Source organism: Microcaecilia unicolor, chromosome 4 (genome assembly GCF_901765095.1).
Source record: "Microcaecilia unicolor chromosome 4, aMicUni1.1, whole genome shotgun sequence".
In the NCBI taxonomy this organism is placed as follows: domain Eukaryota; kingdom Metazoa; phylum Chordata; class Amphibia; order Gymnophiona; family Siphonopidae; genus Microcaecilia; species Microcaecilia unicolor.
In genome coordinates, this window is record NC_044034.1 from 353,560,452 (window position 1) to 353,579,239 (window position 18,788).

An 18,788-nucleotide genomic window follows, 5' to 3' on the forward strand; every position below is an offset into this window, starting at 1 on the left:
TCCCATCTCTAAATCATTTATAAATATATTAAAAAGCAGCGGTCCTAGCACGGACCCCTGAGGAACCCCACTAACTACCCTTCTCCATTGTGAATACTGCCCATTTAACCCCACTCTCTGTTTCCTATCCTTCAACCAGTTTTTAATCCACAATAGGACATTTCCTCCTATCCCATGACCCTCCAATTTCCTCTGTAGCCTTTCATGAGGTACCTTGTCAAACGCCTTTTGAAAATCCAGATACACAATATCAACCGACTCCCCTTTGTCCACATGTTTGTTCACTCCTTCAAAGAATTGAAGTAAATTGGTCAGGCAAGATTTCCCCACACAAAAGCCATGCTGACTTGGTCTCAGTAATCCATGTCCTCGGATGTGCTCTGTAATTTTGTTTTTAATAATAGCCTCTACCATTTTCCCAGGCACCGACGTCAGACTCACCGGTCTATAATTTCCCGGATCTCCCCTGGAGCCTTTTTTAAAAATGGGCGTTACATTGGCCACCCTCCAATCTTCCGGTACCACGCTCGATTTTAAGGATAAGTTGCATATCACTAGCAGTAGCTCCGCAAGCTCGTTTTTCAGTTCTATCAGTACTCTAGGATGAATACCATCCAGTCCAGGAGATTTGCTACTCTTCAGTTTGCCAAACTGCCCCATTATGTCCTCCAGGTTTACCGTGAAGTCAGTAAGTTTCTCCGACTCGTCCGCTTGAAATACCATTTCCGACACCGGTATCCCACCCAAATCTTCCTCGGTGAAGACCGAAGCAAAGAATTCATTCAGTCTCTCCGCTACGTCTTTGTCTTCCTTGATCGCTATAGAATAGCGGGGATTTACCTACTTATGAGCACACAAATGTGCACATATGCCAGCATTCTGGTCATTTACGTCCATTCTCGGGGCCTACATGTTGGCACTTCCTTATAGAATTACTTCCTGTGTGATTATTGCTTTCCCCGACTCAGCTGTTAGAGGGCAGGTGTTCATGCTACAGAAAATGATTTATTTATTTATTTGTAACATTTGTATCCCGCATTTTCCCACATATTAGCAGGCTCAATGTGACTTACAAAATACCGTAATGGTGAACGCCAAGTACGGTAGGTATTAAACAAATACAATTAGAAAAAGGGTCAGGCAAGGTAGGGGTAAATGGGTACAATAAGGGACAAGGAAATAAGAAATAAAATGTCCATTGCAATGTATGTATAGATGCATTGTAGAGTTGAGGCATTTAAGTAGACTCAATAGGGTAGGCTCTGCGAAACAGATAGGTCTTTAAAGTTCGCTTGAAGTTTTGATGGTCGTTCATCGTTTTCACACTTCTTGGTAATGCATTCCACATTTGCATACTTAAGAAAAATTGGATGCATAGGTTGTTTTGTATCTGAGTCCAATGCAGCTTGGATAGTGAAGGTTCAGATAAGTACGAGATGAACTGATTCTGTTTCTGGCTGGAAGATCTATTAAGTCAATCATATATCCTGGGGCATCACTGTAGATTATCTTGTGGATCCGAGAGCAAATTTTGAAAGTAATGCGGTCCTTGATAGGGAGCCAGTGTAGTTTCAATCAAAGAGGTTTAGCGCTATCAAATCTTTGATCACTTTCACGGCTAGCATAATCCATGTGGTCTCACTAGCATGCCCCAAAAAATCGAACAGCAGCATCAACTGTGGATGTGGCTTCTCCAGAACATTCCTTGAAAAAATGGAAAATTGTCATAACTTTTCCAACTAGTCTTCTCAACAGTGGGAAACGAAAGTCAACCCTAGCCACCTTTCAAGTTTGCAAATTGTGTTTGGCTTCACAGTTTCTCAATCTACATTATTAAAGAAGAAAGCTCAGGTGGTGTTGTTTTCCCACACACATGTAAGGGTGTAACGTGTAACCAAGCAACTCTGAAACTGAGCCTGAAAGAGTATCTTGACAGGGGAAGTGGGTGCATGTTGAGCACAAGCATGGATCAAGCTGAGGTTTAGCAATATGCCGTTGAATTTCAATGTCAGAACTTCTTCTTGTCTGCAGGGACAGAAGCTCCTTCTAAAATGTCTAAACAGCCAACTTCAAACGTGAGATCCATTCAGGTAAGCTATTTCACTGTATGAATTATTTTTGTTTTTATATGTGCATTTCAATCAGGGCTCTACACAAGGGACTCCATAGTCAAAGAGATTTAATGGGCCAGAAAATGGCTCCTGGCTGGTTAAATCACTTGTTTGGGACTAACCAGTCATATTCAGGGGCATTTAGCTGGATAGTACCACTGCAAATATCCAGTTAAATCTGAACGTGAAACCGGCAATTATGGGGGAGTTCCGGGGGTGGAGTCAGTACTTGGCCGGTTAAGTGCCGATATTCAGCACTTAACTGACCAAGGTAACTGCATAAATTGTACCGCATCAAAGTCAGTCCTATAAAGGGTTACCATATGTCCGGATTTACCCGGACATGTCCTCTTTTTGAGGACATGTCCGGGCAACTGGGCGGGTTTTGCCAATCTGCCCGTTTGTCCGGATTTCTGGACAAACGGGCAGGCTGGTGGGCGGACAAACGGGCAGATTGCTAGCCTCCCCTCCCCTTACTTACTACTGCCCTGGTGGTCTAGTGACCTCTTCCACCTTCGGGGCAGGAAAGAGCCCCCCTCTTTCCTGCCCGGAGCGCTGCCCTGCATGCATCCTTCCCGTTGCTGATCTCAGCAGCGATTCAAAATGGCCGCCGAGAGTTGAAGTGACCTCGCGAGACTTCAACTCTCGGCGGCCGTTTTGAATCGGCGCCGAGATCAGCAACAGGAAGGATGCATGCAGGGCAGCGCTCCGGGCAGGAAACAGGGGCTCTTTCCTTCCCCGGAGGTCACTAGACTACCAGGGCAGTAGTAAGGTAATGGGAGGGGGGTGACGGGTGGAGGGGGAGTGACAGGGTGTGTGATAGGGGTGAGGGGAAAATGTGACAGGGGTGGAGCGAGGGCGTGAAAGGGTGTGGGGTGTGAAAGGGGGCGGAGTGGGTGTGAAAGGGGGCGGGGCATGTGTCCTCCTTTTTGGGGGACAAAATATGATAACCCTAGTCCTATATTTATTCTGAATATCGCACTTAACCGTCTATGTTTTCGCCAGCTTCATATAGCCGGAAATTCAATGCCGAGGCACAGACATGGCCCAGCGTTGAATTTCTTGGGAAAATGTCACTGGTGGTCAGAAAAATGCTGCCACTTGAATATTGGACCTCAATTTTTTTTATTTTTACCTTGGATGAAGGGATATAATTTTCCTGGCTTTGTTCAATAATTGGCCCCATCTATATGTATAACGGGCAATTCTATAATCTAGTCACCTCCATTTACACATCCCTTGCATGCACAAATATATACTCCCCGATATTCAAAAGGGTTTAACCAGGCAGGAGAGGCTTCTGTCCGGTTCAATCCCGCTGAGTGACCCAGCACCTACGTAGCCAGTTAGAAGCGATTTTCAGTTCACTAACCAGCTAAGTAACTGCATAAATTTAATTACTACTACTACTACTTAACATTTCTAGAGCGCTACTAGGGTTACGCAGCGCTGTACAATTTAACAAAGAGAGACAGTCCCTGCTCAAAGAGCTTACAATCTAATAGATAAGAGTGAGACAAATATAGGACAATCAAGCCATTGTGACATCACTGATGAGGTTGGCTCTTAGGCATTGGTGGAATGAGGCATTATGACATCACAATCTCAGCTCTGGTTAAATCACTGCTATATGTAATACTACTACTACTACTTAACATTTCTAGAGCACTACTAGGGTTATGCAGCGCTGTACAATTTAACAAAGAGAGACAGTCCCTGCTCAAAGAGCTTACAATCTAATAGATAAGAGTGAGACAAATATAGGACAATCAAGCCATTGTGACATCACTGATGAGGTTGGCTCTTAGGCATTGGTGGAATGAGGCATTATGACATCACAATCTCAGCTCTGGTTAAATCACTGCTATATGTAATACTACTACTACTACTTAACATTTCTAGACCGGTACTAGGGTTACGCAGCGCTGTACAAATTAACGAATAAGGACGGTCCCTGCTCAGAAGAGCTTACAATCTAAAGGTCGAAATGTCAAGTTGGGGTAGATGAAATTTCCTGAGAAGAGATGAAGTGATTGGGTGCCGAAGGCGACATTGAAGAGGTGGGCTTTGAGCAATGATTTGAAGATGGGTAGGGAGGGGGCCCGGCGTATGGGCTCAGGGAGTTTGTTCCAAGCATGGGGTGAGGCGAGGCAGAAAGGGCGAAGCCTAGAGTTGGCGGTGGTGGAGAAGGGTACTGAAAGGAGGGATTTGTCTTGAGAGCGGAGGTTACGGGTAGGGACGTAATTCAGGTACCAGTCTGAATATGGGCTGGTGCCTGAATTAACTTCCAGGTGACCGCTGACAGATAATCAATTCCGGGAGCTGTGCATGCCTTGGCATTGAATATTCGGGGTCAGTTCAGCTGCGGCTGTGAGGGGCTCAGATGCTGCTTATCACTGTGGGCGGATAGAATATTAGCACATATGCGTGTAAGTGTACACACCTGTAAAAGTGCCAGTAAGGTGCCTAAGTGCTAGTCTGTAATGGCATGTGTAAGTTAGTGTGTAAACGGAGCATAGGCAGAACTTGGGTGGGGCTCCCACTTACATGTGTAACTTACACCTTGCAACCTTGTACCAGCCTTGCTCCAGTTGGAGTCCTCAGCCTTGTTCCAGCCTTGTTCCAATTGGAGTCTTCAGCCTTGTTCCAGTTGGAGTCCTCAGCCTTGTTCCAGCCTTGTTCCAATTGGAGTCTTCAGCCTTGTCCCAGTCTTATTCCAATCCAAGTCTGCAGCCTTGTTACAGTCAGGTCGTCTGCCCTCAGGCCTCCAACTGTTCCTGGTCCACAGGTCTTCAGGTTATAGCTACTCCGTGGCCTCAACTTTGTTGGTCCAGCCCCAAAGGGCTCTCTTAAGAACCACTTTCCACTCTGACTTGTCGGGGCACCCCTAAGGGCTCTTTTAAGAGCTATTCCCTGTTGTCAGGCCAGTCCCTAAGGGCTCTTTTAAGAGCCACTCTCTGATTTAGTCTCCGCCGGGGCATGACTCGCCTGCCGGCAGTCGGGACCCACCTAGCCTTCAGGTTGGGTAGGCAGCATAAATATGACTGTGGCCCAAGGGCTCACCTACTCTGAGTTGTGACAGATTGCAAAGGTGATGAGCTCGGGTGAGTCACCCGCTTTGCAGCTGCTCCAGCTGTTGGCTCTCAGTTCCAGCAACACTCTGGTTCTGTTAGGGACTTGACCACCTGCACGGACCACCTCCAGATGTCAGAGGCACCACAGGCCTTGGCCTTTGCAGCACTGGCCGCCAGCTCAATTTCGGTAGCCATGTCCACAGCACCAGGTATCGGACTCATGGATCATCCTAGATATGACGGGAGGCCCAAAACCTGTAGAGGGTTCATCAACCAATGTCTGATAATTTTCAAACTCCAAGCAATTGACATCACTTTGGATAGGGCCCATGTGGCTTACATCATTTCCCTGCTGTCAGGCCAAGCTCTTGCATGGGCTTCTCCATTCTGGGAACAGAATGACCCAGTGCTCAACAGCTTCCATAAGCAATTCCAGAGGGTCTTCGAGGAGCCTGGGAAGGCTGCTTCTGCAGCTTCTGAACTCCTTGGGGTCACAAATCCTTGGGAATTATGCCATCCAATTCTGTACCTTAGCATCAGAGCTAAATTCAAACAATAAGAGTCTTATAATGGTTTTCTGGCAAGGGTTGGCACCCCAAATTAAAGATGAGCTGGCAGAATGAGACCTTCCTATCGCACTGGATGATCTTAACTGTCTCTGTAACCGAGTAGATATCCGGTTCCAAGAATGAGCCTGAGAGTAACAATCTTCCTGCCAGATGGTCTGTCTGGTGCAGGGGCAGACTGAGGGTGATCTGGGCCCCCAGGCACTGAGGGTGGTCTGTGCCCCTTTCCATTGCCCGACACCCCTTGCCGCCCCTGCCACCGCAGCCCCGGTCCTACCTGAGGGTCCTGGTAGTCTGGTGGCCTCATGTTCTTTCCTGCCCACTGTGCTGCTGCTATTTTATTGACGAAGCTGATCTCTTGACATTGGGCCCTCTCCATCCCATTTTTGTTGTGGAAATTTTATAATGTCAGATGAGAGCTTCGTCAATAAAATTCCCTCCTGCTTCAGTCAATGAAGGCCTCGGTGATTTTTATTTCTTGATCGAGGTTCAGCAATGCTGGAACTAGAAATTGACATTTAGGACATTTAAGGGTGTAATGTCCTTTCTCAATACAGTAGAGACACAAGTTCAAAGTCTTGCGTAGATGCTTTTACTGTTCTCAAATAGAAGAACTGTCCACCTGAATGGGTTCCCTGAAGTCTGAAGGTGAAACCTCCTTGATGCTCCAAAAAACCTTTATTTGGACCCATTGAGACTTACACCGCTGATGTGTGAGAGCTCTGCATTTTATTTGGAGGAACACATCACACACAATTTAGGAAATCATCATCCTTTTGAAATTAGTCTGTTGAAGCCTCCTTTGTCATTGGTGTGACCCCTGACGCAGGTGCGGTAGCACTGAAACACGGCCCGTGTCGGGTCTTCCTTCAATCAAAGTTCACTATTAAAAGTTTTTTTTTGATGAAAGAACGTTGTTTCCTTCTGTTTTTTAAAGGCCCTTTGTGCTGTTTGTTTGCTGGGACTTTTTCTATACTTGGTTCCCTCTCTCTGTTACGTGAAAGAAGATAGAAATCTGATAGGTAGCTGAAAAGTAAAAAGGAGGAGAAGGATGAGAAAGAGGGTGAAATTTGACTTTACAGAGGCGGAAAAGAAAAAAATGAGAGGACAGAACTAAAAAGGAATGATCATTATATCAGAGGTAGGTGTAGTGAGGGAATAGACAGCAGCGAGAAGACAAATGTACAGCAGCCACCTGAAAGAGAAATAGTAGATGACAGACAGGAAATTGGAACCAACATAATGGAAAAATAAAACATCCAGACAACAAAGGTAGAAAAAAGCATTTTATTTTGAATGTTTTAAATGGAATATATTAGCTTTCGGAAATGTGCATAGCAATTGTCTTTGCATTGTGTTCAATAGAAAGGAAATGCATTTCTGTTGTTATTTCTCCAGTGTTGTAGTATATGTTAAGTTTAACTTCTTGGGGTTCTCAATTCAATTTTTGTGTAAATATTTTAATTTCTAATTTGTGATCCCTTGGTCTGTATTTGGTGAAGGTCTGTCGGTGTGATTAGTATTGGCAGGTGGGGAAATTGGAGGGGAGGCAGGGAGGAGAGGGGATCAGACAAAGTGCCCTCCTTTATTTTCTGGCCTGGGCCACAGCATGTCTAACACTGGCCCTGACCCTTGCCCTGAACCCCAAGCATCCCCAGCTGAGAACCTCCTCCAAAGGCAGCCAGAATTCCCTTCTACCAAACTCTCCAGTCAGTGACAGCATCCTTGAGCCACCGACTATTAAGCGTGCATGAGGTTCTGGCATTAGTGGCTTAGGGACATTGCTGCCGCCTGCCAAGCTTGGTAAAAGGGGGTTCTGGCTGCCTTCGGAGAAAGTCTTCAGCTAACAGAGCTTGAGGATCCTCATTAGCTAAAGTATTTATATTTTGAAGTGGAGGTATGGCAGGGCAGAGATAATTTTGTGCCCACCCACTTTAGGCTCAGGCCCACCCAAAATTGGCTGTCTGGCTACGCCACTGATTCACACAAGGCCAAGCCTTACCTAAAGTCCTAAGAAATAGCCAGCTAAACCATTTTTTTGGTCTACTAGTTCACTCTGCTTCAGAAGCATGGATATGTATCTCATGAGTGCACATCGTCAGATTTTATTCCCTCTATAACGAGTGTTTCATAGGACTTGAGGCCTATACGCTACAGTTCTTCTGACACTTATGTTATGAATCCATTATAAGTTGTATCTGCCCTTTTCTTAGGCGAATATCAATATCCCGATGGGAGCATTTCGACCATCAGCTGGCCAACCGCCCAAAAGAAAAGCTTTTACACCGGAAGTGGATGAGGTGAGAAAAGAGGCTGGTTTCACTTACCTGTTGTATTTGTTCAGCTAAACCCTCTGAGATCAGGCACTGTAAGAATTCCCCCTCACCTCTTCCCCAATATTTAAACAACACAGTCAACACCGATTTCAAATACTGACCGCGGCATGTCATAAGTAATGCCACACTGGGAAAAGACCAAAGGTCCATCGAGCCCAGCATCCTGTCCACGACAGCGGCCAATCCAGGCCAAGGGCACCTGGCGCGCTTCCCAAACGTACAAACATTCTATACATATTTGGATGTTTGTGCCAGGCTATACTCAGATAACAGTTTTGGGTAGAAGGTGGCTGCCAGAACTTATCCGGATAATGCTGATATTTAGCGCTGTCCTCACTTATCCAGATAGTTATCCAGGTACAGGGGGAGAGGGGGCTGGGCCCCCCAGTTTGAGGGCCAGTTTGAGTTCAGGGTCCCCCAAAATTGAGGTGCTGTCAGTGTCTGCCATTTTGGCTGAAGGGGGGGGGGGGAATCCAAGCTCTGCCAGCAGAAGCCCTACTGTGTGCAAAGCTAGGTTGGCCTGGCAGTTAGCGGTGCTTTTCCTGGGCTGCTGATGTGCCAGGCCACTCCCATCGCACATGCTCGTTTTTTGTGAAAATGAGTATGTGCTAGGGAGGACCACTTCCTGCACATGCTTGGGCCTCCCTTTCACACGCTCAGTTTCACAAAAACTGGGCGTTTGTGGGAGACGTGGCCGGCACATCAGCAGGCCCAGGAAAAGCGCTGCTAACTGCCAGGTTCCAGGTGGAGGAGGGCTTCTGCTAGCTGGGCTTCGGGACCCTCACCAGGTCAGGTATGTGGGATCACGGGGGCGGGGGTTGTGGAGAATGGCAGGGGCAGGGGCTTCACCCGTGTCACACCCATGATCCAAAGTCCCCTTTCCGTTTCCTTTATGTGTGAACATTTACACCTGCTTCTGAGTGGACATAAATGTTTATGGCTTCTTTTTAGCAATGAATTTTGTAGGTTTGATGGGGTAAATTTATAAAGAAGAACAAACAGAGAGGGTAATACAGCATACACAGAAAGTATACAAACAAAAAAAGCAACACTGGGCCTTCAAGACTGAGACAACAGGAGTCCTTTAATAACAAATGACCCGACACGGGCCGTGTTTCGGCGTTGCACAACGCCTGCCTCAGGGGTCAAGGTTTAATTATGAGATGTGCAAGATGTATTAGTCCAATGCCTTAGGAAATGAAGAGATTCTTTTAAAAAAAATAAGCGTGTCTCTTGAAAAAGAGCCACGGTATGAAGGTAAATCTCCTGTAGTGCCTAGTTGTTTTGATAATCAGACCAGGCTATTTTTATTTTTTGTTACATTTGTACCCTGTGCTTTCCCACTCATGGTAGGCTCAATGTGGCTTACATATTGTATACAGGTACTTATTTGTACCTGGGGCAATGGAGGGTTAAGTGACTTGCCCAGCGTCACAAGGAGCTGCCTATGCCTGAAATGGGAATTGAACTCAGTTCCTCAGTTCCCCAGGACCAAAGTCCACCACCCTAACCACTAGGCCACTCCTCCACTCAAAGGTTTCATTTGTATTATCACTGGTAGCCTTTTACAGACTTTTCTTTTGTAGACAGTTCCTCTTCCTGCTTCCGATGAAGAAGAGAAGAAACCATTTCCTGGAGCCGTGAAGCTCCCAGGTCCGGCCATTAACCTGTCAGAGATTCAGAACGTACGAAGTGAACTCAAATTTGTTCCCAGAGCTGAAGAGCAATAGCGACAACTTAAAGGTGGGTGAACACATAAGATAACTTCTTTAGGTATTCCACCTACGCAACGCCCAATGTGCACCAATTCAGAGTTATCACCCGGCTACCATGCGGCCCATGCGGTAATTTCATTTTTTACGCACGCCCACTACGTGCGCCAGAGAATATATTTTGTTTTCTGGCGCACGGTGAAAATCGGGCGGTAACTCCGACTCGACGCGCATAGGCAATTACCGCATGGTTAACGTGAGAGACCTTACCGCTAAGTCAATGGCTGGCGGTAAGGTCTCAGACCCAAAATGGACGCGCGGCAATTTTTATTTTGTCACATGTCCACTTTTGGCAAAAATAACAGAGGAGTGTGGTAGCCGTGTTAGTCCACTCTTAAGGTTATCAATAGAAATCAAACAAAATAAAACATGGAAAAGAAAATAAGATGATACCTTTTTTATTGGACATAACTTAATACATTTCTTGATTAGCTTTCGAAGGTTGCCCTTCTTCGTCAGATCGGAAATAAGCAAATGTGCTAGCTGACAGTGTATATAAGTGAAAACATTCAAGCATTACTATGACAGTCTGACAGGGTGGGGTGATCAACTGTATTTCTCTGTTGATCACCCCACCCCTCACCTATCCACACCCATCCTGTTAGAATATCAATGATATGCTTTGATGTCTCCATACATACCTCCTACCCACCCTCATCCTCCCACCCTGTCAGACTGTCATAGTAATGCTTGAATGTTTTCACTTATATACACTGTCAGCTAGCACATTTGCTTATTTCCGATCTGACGAAGAAGGGCAACCTTCGAAAGCTAATCAAGAAAGGCAAAAATAACAAAAAGGCATTTTTTGCAGGTGCACTGAAAAATGGATCCGCGCGCACCCAAAACCCGAGTCTACACTATCACAGGCAGTTTTTCAGCGCACCTTAGTAAAAGGACCCCTTAGGACTGTTTCAGATGTGATGGGCATGCCACTCATGGAATAATGATACAACAGGCCAAAAGGAAGCAAAACCTTTCACCATAGCGCAGAAGGCAAAACCTTTCAGTGCCAGAAGTGGCATCCTGGCTAAATATTTCAGAAGGATGTGTGGAGTTCTCAAGAAGATAGCAGAAAAGTAATGACAAGACCTAGTAAAGTTTTACCAAGAAAGACCATGGAATCCGCAAGTTAGTGAAAGTATACTTCTAAGAGCTCAGTGCAAAAAATTAAGTGAAAAGTCATATTTTGCAGGCCTAGTTCACAATGAATAAATCCTCAGGTTTTCCTTGTTTTTTTGTTTCCATTCATGCGATTTGTTGTTGATTTTTTATATGCATTTGGTTTTACACTGTATTTTTATTTTTTTTATAGTGTTATTTTTATGGATGTGCCTTTATTGTTTATTTTTGGATTTTATTTTATTGCTGTTTTATGTTGAATTTTATTCCTATGTTTACTGTAAGTCCTTTAGAATTAGATATACAGTATAAACAATTTAAAATAAATAAAATGCCCTCTGACTGCTTCAGTAGAGTTCAAGGGCAAACTATTGTGTTGAGCGTCAACAGAACCTCAACCAGGTCACGGTCATGCATGAGTACAGAATAGACAGCTGAAGCAAGCTTTTCAGGCTAGTTGTGTGCTCTTGATTGCAAAATAAATGTGAAAATGTAAGAAATGGGGAAAACAAATTAAGGAGATCTACAATACAACCTGACAAGTAAGCAATAGAACCACGAACGGAGAAAGCCGGCTAGGAGAAATGCTAATGGAGTGCATTCGTAAGCATGCAGTTCATTTGTGTGCTTAAAAGTTCAAGGTGCGTGCAAATCACTGGCACACGCATATACCTATGAATTAATGCACATACACTGCAAGCCTCAAACAAAATGAAGAGTTGAAACAAACACAAAAAAAATGCATGAAAACTAGGAATAATTTATTTTAGACCAATCTAAACCAAAATTAATTTTTGGGAGGTATACTCTTAATATATACATAAGAGGGATACCGCAGGAAACAGCATACGCCAATTTTGAAACTGTATCTTACTATAGACACGGTTTATAGGTTAGCACTATGCGCATTATTCCGAAGTGCTCGTGCTACCCCTGCGGTAGTGACGATTTGGCGTGCATTACCTGCACATTAGCCCTACCGTTGCTTAGTAAAATGACCCCTAATTTAGGAGAAGAGAGAGCTGACAGATATGGTAAATAATTAATTAGACTTCAAACTTTACGGAAGACAGCTGCTTATTTCCTTTGTACAGCACGGAAATGGGATCTTGTTATACCTGTACTAAAAGCATCAAATCTACGATATTAGTTCTAGCCTTTAAGGCATTGCACGAAGGTGCTCCATCTTATTTTGCTTTGTTTATTGTTCCATATGCACCACCCCAACTTCTATATTCCCACTCAACGTGTAATTATACTCCGGAATTCGTTGCCAGAGAATGTGGTAAAGGCGGTTAGCTTAGCGGAGTTTAAAAAAAGGTTTGGCTGGCTTTCTAAAGGAAAAGTCCATAGACCGTTATTAAAAGGACTTGGGGAAAATCCACTATTTCTGGGATAAGCAGTATAAAATGTTTTGTACATTTTTGGGATCTTGCCAGGTATTTGTGACCTGGATTGGCAACAGGATGCTGGGCTCGATGGACCTTTGGTCTTTCCCAGTATGGCAATACTTATGTACCCTCTTTTTCTGAGTATCCCCTCTTTCTCTCCATCTTCTTTTTCTGCTTTCTGATACCCCCTATCCTCCCCTCCCTCTATGCCAACATCTCCCTGTCCCATTTCTCTTCCTTCCTGCCCCCTCCCCCACCATGGTCCAGCATCGCTCCCTTTCTATTCCCTCTTTCCTTCCAGTTGTCCAGTATCACACCCACCCCAGATCCATCATCTCTCCCCTCCCTCCCTCCTCTCCAATGTATTGTCCAGCAATTCTCCCTCTTTCTTCCCTTCCCTTCTCTTGTTGTCCAGCATCTCTTTCTTCCTCCCATCCACCACTGGGTCCAAAATTGCCCCCTTCCTCCTTTCCTACCTGTCATTGTCCAGCATTTCTCTATCCGTATTCCTCCAGTGTGTGACCCGGCACTGCGTCAGAGAGGATGGGCAAGTCAGAAGAAAAGCTCTGGAGCAGGCCACAAGCAGTGTATGTCTATTGCTGGGATATCTGCAAGACCAGTTTAAAAGTAACTGTGTGTTTGTGGGGGGGGGGGGGGGGGGGGGGGGACTGAAAGAGAATGGGAAAAAACCCTGAGCTGAGGGAGGGAAGTGGTGTATTGTGCTTTGGGAAGCGGGGAGAGATTGTGCGAGTAGACAGATGAGGAGAACCTGCTGGAGATGTGCAATAAATGTTATTAGCCACAATTAATGTTTTTAATGGCTAATAAACAATGTATTAATCACTGCGATAACAGCAATTAACGTACAGCCCTACAATAAATATTTTAATTAAGCTGCATAAGCATCTATGCGTGCCCAACGCACACCAAAATGGAGTTACTGCCCGGCTACCGCGTGGCTCTTGCCGTAATTTCATTTTCGGCGTGCGTTCGAGACGCGCGTCTGACATTTGACACGCATAGATCATTACCTCCCGGTTACCGTGTGAGTCTTTACCGCTATGTCAACGATTGGCAATAAAGTCTCAGACCCAAAATGGATATGTGGCAATTTTGATTTTACCACAAGTCCATTTTTGGCAAAAATTTAAAAACGGCCTTTTTGACAGGCGCGCTGAAAACTGGATCGGCACGCGACCAAGACCCGAGCCTACACTACCGCAAGCCATTTTTCAGCACACCTTAGTAAAAGGACCCCTTAGTTGATTCATAGGATTGGGGGCACAGATGTAGTACAATTTTTTTTTAGTTTAAGAAATCATCTGAACTGAAGAAACTGTGCAGAGGAGGGGAGTCCTGTAGTATGAGTGCAGACTGTCGTTTGCTCCTGCAGAGGGCGCCAGCGTTCCATTCTGCAGCTCCCTCAAGCTCTGAAGCTTGAGAAGTGAGTCCTGATCACTTCAGCACTGCTTTTCAGTGGGGACCTCAGGAACATTTCTTAAGAGGCACCTCCATCATTATTCCCTCTTCTGAAAATCTTTTGTGCTAGGAAAGATGTGGAAAACAAATACTGCTTCTAATAATTAACAAGTCTATTCATTATAGAATTAGTGACACTGGCTGCTGATCTCTTTACAGCCCCCTTCGCTCTCCATGCTGTTTAAAGGCAGATCAGGAAAACGCCTTCTCTCATACCACGCTTTCGTCGGAAAACAGTCAGGTTTTAGCTTTCCCGCTTGTCGCATTTCCAGCGCTGCTGAATTTACTTAACGTATCTTGATGGTTGCTTTTTGTTTCAAATGATTTGTTTGATCTTGATTTCGACTGGCCTTTCCCAAGTGGGTTAGTGCTAACAGGTTGGCGGCAACCAGGTATTCTGTTGCCAGATGATAAGCAGCAATAAAATGCAGATGAAAGAAGCTCAGTCCAGTACAGCAGGTCTCAACCTTTCTTCTGTGGTGACACACCTGACAGGCAATCGTCTCATGAGTGATACACTGAGCACCACAATTAGCAGCCGAACAAATAAAAAAAAAACCAACCCTATATATCATTTCATTGTGGCTAACAATGATGCAAGAGAAATACAGGGTTCAATAGTGGTGACTGCTGGGGGTGGGGGGAGTTTGAGGCCTGCTACACAGGGCCGCCGAGAGACGGAGGTGGGCCCAGGGTAACGCCGCAAGCCCCCCCCCCCAAGATCATCACCACTGCTGGGTCTCACCCCCAGAATCGCCACCGGCCCCCCCCTAGGATCGCCACCACCGCCGCCCCCCCCCCCCCCAGGATCCACCGCCCCACCCTCCCCGATCGCTGCTGCCGCCCGCCCTGGGTACCTTGGCTGGAGGGGATCCCAAGGCCCCGCCAGCAGAACAGTCCTCCTGTGCTGCTCTTCTTCCTTCTGCCGTGTGGTCTTCCCCTTCAGCTGCTTGGAGGCCGGGGGAATTTTGCCCCCCCTCTCGGTGACCCTGCTGCTACATTTCCAGTTAGGGCTGGCACTGGCAGCAGAACTGCGAACCAGTTAAGGAGATTTCAAGTACCTGACTTCCTGGTTCTCAACTCTCCCCAACTTGCGCCAACACCAAGGGAAGCACAAGCTTGCTTTTGACACACCTTCCAGTTCTTGGTGACGCGCCAACGACACACCGGTTGAGACCCACTGATCTAGCAACATGGAAGGATGTGGCACCAAGAGGCCACCCGTCCCCAGAAACTAACTGGGTATATGCCAGGTTGGCGGGTGGCTTATACTGTCCAGCAAGATAGCAGGACCTCAGCAATCAGATATCTGGGAAACAGCCTCACTAGTCGAGGTAGCTAGATTATTACTACGCTTTGTGGTAAGAGGGCAGGAAAAGGAGGGGAGGGGGGCCAAGAGGAAGGGCAAGAAAACTGCTTGATGTTGAAAATGTGACTTGGATTAAGAAATAATATACTAGTCACTCGCTCTCTATGGCTGGCAGCTGGGAAAGAGCCTTTCAGGGGCTGATGCTCAAAGGTCTGTGGTAGAGTCCTTTTCTACTGCAAAACCAGGGCTTTTTTTGAGGGGGTACTTGGGGGTACTGAGCACCGGCACCTTTTCCACTGTCTGCTAAACTTGACCCGTGGTTCTCGTATTTTAATGAAAGAGCTCAGGCCCTACATACCAATTCTGCCTTGTCATAGATTCTGTGACTGGTTGCAGGGGTCCTGGCTATTGTAGGGTGGGTCCCTCAATGATCACTCCACCCCTGAAGGGTGGCCTGGCATTTGAGTACCGGCACCTTTTTTGCTAGACAAAATGCACTGTGCAAAACTAGCACAAAAAAAAAATAGTCATGGCATACTCAAACTCATGAGCGTACAAATTACTGCCATGTTAAAATCATGGTATCTATGGTTTATCTTTCCTGTCATTGGCTGAGTAGGGATTGGCTCAAGCGCTGACAGAAAAGTTGACTTTAAAAACACACACACACAAGTGCCCTAAACATCAACCCGATGCCTCTTTCCGTCCCCCAAACATATTCCCTGGCCCACATACTCGACTCCCTCCCTTTTCCACTAACATTATTTTTAAAAAATGCCCTGGTCATCTATTGGCCCCCGGCCCCCCTCCTGATCCAACCCCCCTTTCCTTTAATGATATAAAATGCCCTGGTGATCTAGTGGACCCTAGGTCCATCTCTATAGTAGTCCCCTCCCTCCCCTCGTCCTCCCCTCCTTTCCCCAAAAAACCCTGCTGTCTAGTGGCACCCCAATCCCTGTACCTCAAGAGAAGCAGGAAAAATGCCTACTCACTCCTGCCTTTGAAGCTGCCCTCTTCATAATGACGGTGCCCTTTGCAGAATACGAGCTTAGCGCGGATTTCACGCCTAACTTTGGGCGTGAGCACTTAGCCTGCTGAAACCTGGTGTAAATGCTGGCACGTAACCAATAGCAGTTGGGTACGTAAATAACCCTATTCTATAAAGTGAAGCCTAATTTCTGGGAACACCCCTGACCTGCTGGTGCCCTTCCCATGGCCACGCCCCCTTTTCAATTGTGTGCTATAACATTTAGACGGTCCCAAGAAGTAACAAGGCAGCCGATCCGCAAACTCCAAAGTGGAAACAAACGGAGCAGACCAGTAGTTGATGATACAAACAAATTTTTGTTACAGAGTTTCAATCTAATGCAATGCCTGACACAGGCCATGTTTTGCCCACAAGGGGGTTGTGTCAGGGGCTATGGGCCTCTTTACCTGAACAACTTGACCTACCATAAGCAAACATAAGCAACCCATCCATTTACCGGTTCATCTTATCATTAACAACAACGACTTAGAATTTACCTCCTACCAATCTTCTTACCCTCCATGCTCTTCCCCTACCTCTTCTTCATCGCTCCACTTCCTTACCTATCCCTATCCTTTCTCTCATACCTCTTTTATCCCATTTACCCTTGTTCATTTGTCCTACCACACACCTCCTTTGTTGATTCAGATACTACAGATTGTATTCTCTTGTTACCAGGGGCGTATCTGCGTGGGGCCACAGGGGCCTGGGCCCCCGCAGATTTCGCCCTGGCCCCCCTCCCCGCCGTCAACCCTCCCCAGCTGCTTACTTTTGCTGGCGGGGGGCCCCAACCCCCGCCAGCCGAGGTCCGACCCGCAGTCTTCATATTTCATCTTCCTCCGTGGCCATGCTGCAAGGAAGTAACGCTGCAGTGCTAATTCGCTGAATGCAGTTCGGAGTCTGACGTCGCAGCACGTTGTACGCGCGTACAACGTGCTGCGACGTCAGACTCCGAACTGGATTCAACGAAGCAGCACTGCAGCGTTACTTCCTTGCAGCATGGCCACGGAGGAAGACGAAATATGAAGACTGCGGGTCGGACCTCGGCTGGCGGGGGTTGGGGCCCCCCGCCAGCAAAAGTAAGCAGCGGGGGAGGGTTGACGGCAGGGAGGGGGGTGGAGAGAGGCGGCGGCGGGGGGGGGGGGAGGGAGGCAAAAATGTGCCCCCCCTCTCTGGCTCTGGCCCCCCCTACCGCCGGATTCCAGATACGCCCCTGCTTGTTACTATGTAAGCCGCATTGAGCCTGCGATGAGCGGGAAAGGGCGGGATACAAATGTAATAAATAAATAAATTAATGAACCAAGCTGCAGCAAAAGGGGGCCAGCGCTGGCGGTGCTTGTTTTACATGCACGCCGAGGCCCCCTTTTACCGCAGCTGGTAAAAGGGAAGTCTCACTTTCCTACAAGAAACGGCCAGGTGGCAAGTAAAGCACTTGCCACATGGCCATTTCGGGGGTTGGTGGGGGGGGGGGGTGGAGCCCTTACCGCCACCCATTGAGCCTGCGTTAACCCAGCGGTAATTACCACAGGGTACACTCTGATGCTACAAAAATAAATACATTTTTGCAGTATCGGAAGCGACGGCGCAATAGGGGTGAGAAGTACCATCAGGCTGCTGCAGTAGCCTGGCAGTACTTCCTGTATAGCGTTGGGCTTACCGTTGCTTAGTAAAACATAGAAACATGACGGCAGATAAAGGCCATATGACCCATCCAGTCTGTAAGCCCTAATTCTTCCTGTTCCTAAGCGATCCCAAAAGAAGCCCTATATGATGTAAATTCTCATCTTCACCACCAAAAAACTTTGTAATGTATATAAGTCTTCAACACAAAGAGATTATTGCTGAAAATGGTGAAGGCACCATAGTGGAAGAAACCTGCACAATGGCTGTGAGGACGCTGCCACCTCCTGGAGAGCATTTGTGTTTGCTCTGCAGCGATTGTGCTGCTTTTTCCATGATGGTGCCTTCATCATTTTCAGAAATAATTTTTTTGTGTTGAAGACTTATATACACTACAAAGTGTTTTGGTGGTGAAATTCAGTATTTACATCATCTCGCCCCTGACGCAGTCCCCTTGTGGGCGAAACACGGCCTGTGTCGGGCAATGCATTATGGTTGAAACTATAGAGTTTTATAATTTTATAAAATTTTATAAATTTTATAAAATTTAGCCGTACATGCAATAGAATAGGGTGCAGGGCAGATCCACTCCTAAACCAAACTGAGTGCTAATTAACACCAATTAGTAATTGTTAATGGCTCATTAACTACTTATGAGGCTAAAGAGGTTAGGGCTCTTCAGCTTGGAAAAGAGACGGATGAGGGGAGATATGATTGAGGTCTACAAAATCCTGAGTGGTGTAGAACGAGTAAAAGTAAATCGATTTTTTACTCATTCCAAATGTACAAAGACTAGGGGACACTCAAGGAAGTTACATAGAAATACTTTTAACACAAATAGGAGGAAATATTTTTTCACTCAACGAATAGTTAAGCTCCGGAACTCTTTACCGGAGGATGTAGTAACAGTGGTTAGTGTATCTGGGTTTTAAAAAGGTTTGGCCAAATTCCTGGAGGAAAAGTCCATAGTCTGCTATTGAG

At 46.2% G+C, this 18,788-nt stretch overlaps 1 protein-coding gene across 1 annotated transcript in view; it reads left to right on the forward strand.

Annotated features, from left to right (window-relative positions):
• Positions 1 to 18,788, forward strand: part of SMPX (small muscle protein X-linked) — a 44,892-nt gene that overhangs the window by 15,771 nt on the left and 10,333 nt on the right. Inside the window, exons 2-4 of the mRNA XM_030199692.1 lie at positions 2,032 to 2,090; positions 7,965 to 8,051; positions 9,674 to 9,830. Of these exons, the coding sequence (XP_030055552.1) occupies positions 2,052 to 2,090; positions 7,965 to 8,051; positions 9,674 to 9,817 (270 nt within the window). The 5' untranslated portion in view covers positions 2,032 to 2,051 and the 3' untranslated portion in view covers positions 9,818 to 9,830. The remainder of the gene's footprint in view (positions 1 to 2,031; positions 2,091 to 7,964; positions 8,052 to 9,673; positions 9,831 to 18,788) is intronic.